Consider the following 6,183-nt stretch of genomic DNA (forward strand, 5'->3'; position numbering starts at 1 on the left):
ATTAAATCAAGTGTAAATCAATATTCAATGTTAAAAAGCCTTTTATAAATTATTCAGTCATCTTACCTTTTACCTCAATTGATTGACCCAGATTTTTCCAATCTGTAAGTTACTTCCTAGAAGTTTTAGAAATCCCATTCTGTCTTTAAAATCATTTAGGAACCTTAATAATAGGCACGAAAATAAGCGCTCAACCATATACATAAAAGAAATAAGTGTGGAACAAATAAGAAGTATAATACAAACCAAAATAAATTTAATCTTCTTTGCCTCCTTTCAATTTTTGTTTTTTTTTATAATCTTCACCCTGGCCAGTGTGGCTCAGTTGGTTGAGCATCACCCTGTGCACCGCAAGGTCACTGGTTCAATTCCTGGTCCCGGCACGTACCCAGGATTTGGGATCAATCTCAGTCAGGTTGTGCACAGGAGGCAGCCAATTGATGTTTCTCACATCGATGTTTCTCTCTCTCTAAAATCAATTTCAAAACACATACTTTAAAAATGATCATCTTTGCCGAAAAGTCAGGCTTGAAAACTTTCAGTTCTCTTTTTCATTCCTTAAATCAATCAATAATTTCCATGGTCTTTTTTTCTTCAAAGTATCTCTAGTAGTGTCCCTTCCTAGATATCAGTGGCTCTCAAAAACTGATTTACATTTGAGTCACCCAGAGTTTGTTTGTTAAAAATCCACATATGCAGACCCAGAAATTCTGATTATTTGCTTTCTCTTATCTTGCAAGGTAGAAAGGAATTAAAAAGCGGATATGAGTAAGAAAAAGGGCAATACTATGTAATGAGAAAAAAATATATGTCACAAGCTGAACTTATTTTATAGACTGAGGTTCTTGAACATAAACAAAGCTAGCCTAATTTATTCCTATGGAGGGCTTTATGTATTAAGTGGTTCACAAATGCCATTCAATTGATTTTATTTTTGAAAAATCCAGCCCTGGCCAGTGTTTCTCAGTAGTTAGAGCATCGCTCCTTGCACCGAAGAGTCTCTGGTTCGATTCTCTGTCAAGGGCATGTACCTGGGTTTCAGGGTTGCTCCCCACCCCCGATTGGGGCGCATATGAGAGGCAACCAGTTGATGCATCGCTTTCACATAAATGTTTTTCTCTCTTTCTTCCCCCCTCCTTCCTTTCCTCCCTTCCACTTTCTCTGAAAAGCAATGGAAAAAATATCCTCGAGTGAGGGTTTACCAAAAAAAAAAAAAAAAAAAAAAAAAAAAATTCCATAAAACAGAGGGGAAGTCTAATTTATATCATACTCATCTGTTAAACTACCTAGTGAAAAATGGCACTCAAATACTTAACCTGTAAAGTTATTCTACATGTTACACACTATTCATTTTATTTCTATGGTGTTTATTTCCTCTAAAGAACAAAGCATTAGAGAGTGCTCCTAACTACTCCTGGGCCTAGCACCTGGTCTGTTTTTCCACCACTAACAGTGCTAAAACAACATACTGCACAATGTGCAACAGCTCACTGATCCTTTTTGTACCCTCTTCAGGGTTAAGCTGTTGATGATTTTTAGACTATCAATAATATAAGCAGCTAATTAAAGAATTCTCTATCTTGATTTCTCAATTTCTGGTTTAGGTATGAATTAAAATATAAATTCTACTCCCAGCAAGGTAAAGTCTGAGTGATGGCCAAATATCTACTTATTTTAGATGCTAACATCAGGACACTGTTAGGATTCAAAGGACATTCCTTCAAATTTGTTTTTTGAAATAAAAATCTAAAACATGTTCAGCTCTTATTTATTCTTCTGTTAAGGGATATCTCAGAGGGTTGTACTCCAACTTTACAGATCATACCTATATGTCTTCAGAATACCTTAATTTGATATATTTGGCAAAGTTTAAATCCAGAATTATAGAAATGTAAGGCAGGATGAATTTCTGTTCTTAGAAATTGTATTCCTTCTGTATAAATGAATCTAAACTAATCAATCCCCAGGAAAAATTTGTCTCTTGTCCAAAACCTGCCTCTTGAGAGCTTGGTAGCCCCAGGCAAAGACAGATTATCTACCACTCAACTTTATGTGACTTAGTTTAGAAAGTTTTAACAAATATTTTAAAAATTGCCACTAAAAACAAAATAATAAAAGTGGGCAAATGAAAAAAGGAAAAACATGTGATCCTCACATTTCTTATCAAGTACATTCTCAAAAAGTATAAAGGAAGCTGGCTCAAGGATCTAGATAAGAGAACTAGATCCTAAAACAGGGGATTGTACTGTGAAAGAAAAGCTTTCAAACCCTAAATTGCAGAACACAAAAAACAAAATGGAAACTAAGAAGTAGCAGTGTAATCAGGCATTTAACCAAGACAATACAGGCAGAATACAGGTTGGGCTAGGAAAAATAGAAGAGCCAAGGACTTACAACATGGAATTAAAGCAAAACAAAATTGGGCCAGTATTCTTGAATTTAGAATTACATTCCACCCAAACTAGTAACACAATTCCCTAGTGAACCAAGCCTATGGTGTAGGCAATCCACATGTGACATACCACCTGAACATATGAACAGGTAAAATGGTAAAAAAAAAAAAACAAAACAGGAAATTCATGAAAACTACAATAACCTAGGTATATATGGATTGATGTATTATCTATCCTGAAAAAGTATGAATTATAAGTTTTTCAACAAATAATCTTTAAAATGCTAGCCAACTGAAATAGAAGTGAAGAAAATCAGATCCTAGATAGCCCCTGTGTTTCTTTAATTAAAATGGATTCTGTCCTTAGAATACAATTGGGTTTAGGATACGGGAGGGGAAAAGAAAATCAGAGAAGAGAAAAAAGTAAGCAAGAATTGGTTCTTAGGTTTATGTACGTATGTATGTATGTATGCTTGTTTAAAGTGGTTATCCTGCCTAGCCAATTTGGCTCAGTGGATAGAACGTTGGTCTGTGGACTGAAGGGTCCTTGGTTCGATTGTAGTCCAGGGCACATGCCCAGGTGGCGGGCATGCAGGAGGCAGCCAATCAATGATTCTCTCTCATCATTGATGTTTCTCTCTCTCTCTCCGTCTCCCTTCCTCTCTGAAATCAATTAAAAAAAATAAAGTGGTTATCCTATTGCTCTCAAGAACATATTTTTTTTTCCTCTCTCTCTCAGATACACAACCTGAAAAACAAGTATAGATGGCAGAGATTCTGCCAAATGTCTGCCATGGTACTGTCTCCGCTGCCTTTCCCCATTGGATTCCCCATCAAAAGCAATGGCCATCATATGGAAGTAGCTTAATATTCCTTCAGAATTCCTTTGGAACATTCCTATTCCACTGCTATTTCTCCAACTTGTTGCTAGAACTCTAACCTAATTCCTTATCTTCTAAACTCCACAGACACAACCTAATCCCTTAGCATCTAAATTCCAAACGAACAAAGTGCCGCCTCATTCATAACTCCTGGCTTACATTAAGTTGAACACAGTGTTCTTTTATTTGTATATTTTTTAAGTTTTCCAAAACTGAAAAGTAACCCAGAAAAATTTGTATGTTAACATGCTGAAAATGTTTCTATTGCTCTCTAATATTGCCGCTCTTCCTGGAACAAGAGGAAGAGCATCAGAAATCAAGTTTATAAAACAATTTTGTATCAGAGAGGATTTCTGAACTTTTAGTAAATACAGACTTATAAACACAGTTTTTTTTTCAAATAATGAAAGGTTATATCCCATCGTGAACAATTTAAAGGTCATAATGTGAGCTTTCTAACATTCTTTGTCCTTAAAACTTGACAACTGTACAGAAAACCACTTTCGCCTTCTGTGTGTCCTACCATAGCCTCTTAAAATAAGCATCCGCTCTGGGCAGCTACAGCCAAAGGCTGTTCAGCCAGCTCCTCCTACATAGGAATAATACCAGGTTGAATAAGGAAACATCTACTTGCTCTTAAGATATATAAACAATGCCTTGTTGTTCTACACACTAGGTGGGGCCTAACATATGATTATTGTCAGAACATGTCTCCCAACATCTCTTAGCTGTGTGTGTCAGTGGGTGGAAGATGGCGTAGTCTCTTCAACGACAAACTTCCACTCTGGGACCTTGTTCCCTGCCCCTTGGCTGGGACAATGGTCTAATCGGCTGTGACCCTGTTCCTTCCTACCTTCATCTTCGTCACACACGCTCACCCCGTCCAGTGTCCCCGTCCTGCTTCCCACTGGGGCAAAGGCGGCCCCGCGGTTCTTCCGGGCCCGGCGCTGCCCACTCCCGCTGCCCACGGGCCGGCCGCGCGGAGGTCAATGGCTCCGGAAGGACGGCGATCAGGGGTGCAGGGAGAGGCGCGCCTGAAGCGGAGGTGCCTGTGGCTGCCAGTGGGCCCGGCCGGGGCTAAATGCCTGTGGGCTCTTCCCAGAGGAGGTGCTGGGAGAAAGAGGGTGCTGTCGGGAGTGAGAACCATGGCGGCGGGACCTATTTCTGGGGAAGCCCGCGGGATCCGTCCAAGATGAGGACGGCCGCCAGGCCTCGGCGGGGCGGCTGCTCCCTGAGCCCATGTGCCCTGCGGCGGGCGAGGGCACAGGAGGCCGGACGGCGGCGGGCGGGACTCACCGTGCGGATCCGGCCGGGGCCCCGCGGGCGGCGGCGGCTCCTGGTGCTGCAGCGGGGAGGTGGAGGTGGAGGCCGAGGCGGAGGCCGAGACGGAGGCGGAGGCCGAGGCCGAGGCCGAGGCGGAGGCCGACGTGATGAGGAGTCTCTGGAAGCGGTTGGGCGGGCGGCAGGGCACCTTCAGGCCGGCCGCCAGCTTGGCCTTGTTGGCGCTGGTGAGCCGCTTGAGGTGCACGAGCAGCTGGGGCTGGTCGCGGCGAAAGTGCGGGCTGTGGAAGTGGTGGAGCGGCCCGTCGCCCGCCGGCCCGCCGCCCCCCGGCCCCGGCCCGGGCCCCGCCGCGCCCGGCCCGCCCAGCACCACCTTGCGGAAGCCGTAGAGGTTAAGCTGGCGGATGAAGCTGGTGAAGTTGGTGGTTTTGAAGAGCTCCGGCTCGGCCGCCGCGCCCCCGACGCCGCCGACGCCGCCGCCCCCGGAGCTCCCGCCGCCTCCTGCTCCCGCCCCGGGCGGGCTGAGCAGTTCGGCCTCGAAGAGCGGCTGGTCGATGAGCAGCCCCTCGCCGCGGCCGTCCCAGCGAATCGAGCGGTAGCGAGGGCTGTTCACCAACCGCCACAGTTTGGCGGGGAAGTTGTTGGGGTTGATGGGGGTGGAGAGTAGCGCCTCCTCCATCGCCCCCGCCCGGCCCTGGGCCTCGCCCCGCCGAGCCTGGCTCTGCTATCCCGTTCTCGATCCCCCCGGCCTTCGCTTCGCCCTGCCCCCTCCTGCCGGCGCTCGGCCTTCACAGACCCGGACCGTTGGCGTCCGAGCCCCGTGGCGCCGTCCAGCGCGGCCAATGGGGCCTCGAGTTCCCACCGCGCGCCCGGAAGAGGTGCCCCCTCGGCGGGCACCGCCGACCCGCGGGAAGCGCGTCGCCCGGCCACGTGCCCACGCGTGGGACACGACAAAGTCACATTCCCTCGAGCTGGGGTGGCTGCCCACCAGGTAGGGTGAAGCCCGCGAGTTAACAAGCCCAGTGACCCGCGTGGAACACCAGGGTTCGCGTCCTCACCGCCGGGCCGGCGTGCGTGCGTGCGGGGAGGTGGGATGCGGCAAGTGTGCGCTTGGCCACAGGGAGGCCACCATTCCCGAGAACAAAGGGCCCAATTCTGTCATCTCAGGACTATGGCAATGGAATGGCTCGGCTCTCCACAACTAAAAATGGCAACGGTGGGTCGGTATCCTGAGGAAACAAAGTCGCCGTTTAGATAGCATCTTATGTACTTTCCAGGACACACTTGGGAGCCCAAGACTGTGCTCAGGACAGTCTCCTCAAGGCGGGAGGGGAACTCAGGTGGCGGGGAATATCGGCACAACAATCCTGTGCGCCCGATCAACCAGCGGGTGAAATCCTAGACCTTAGAGAAGTAAACCTCATGAGATGGGATAGAATTCTACTGTATCCATCAGGTAACTCCCTTCGAAAAGTAAGAATGTAACTGATAAAAAGAAAAGTCCATAAAAAAGTGGAAAATGTTGGACGGGGTGTAACATTTTAGTCCTTTCTCATGATCAAAGAAAAAATGAGTATGCATTAGGTTTTCTTAGAAGTTAAAATGAATAAAAAGATCCAACAAAGCAGC

General features: G+C 46.4%; 1 protein-coding gene across 1 annotated transcript in view; it reads right to left on the reverse strand.

The window, feature by feature from the left end:
- The window catches only part of HSF5 (heat shock transcription factor 5), a 28,808-nt gene extending 23,537 nt beyond the window's left edge, over positions 1–5,271 (reverse strand). The window contains exon 1 of the mRNA XM_059669614.1: positions 4,570–5,271. Within this exon, the coding sequence (XP_059525597.1) occupies positions 4,570–5,233 (664 nt within the window). The 5' untranslated portion in view covers positions 5,234–5,271. The remainder of the gene's footprint in view (positions 1–4,569) is intronic.
- Between the last annotated feature and the right edge of the window lie 912 nt (positions 5,272–6,183).

This window comes from Myotis daubentonii, chromosome 16 (assembly GCF_963259705.1).
Source record: "Myotis daubentonii chromosome 16, mMyoDau2.1, whole genome shotgun sequence".
NCBI classification, from domain to species: Eukaryota; Metazoa; Chordata; class Mammalia; order Chiroptera; family Vespertilionidae; genus Myotis; species Myotis daubentonii.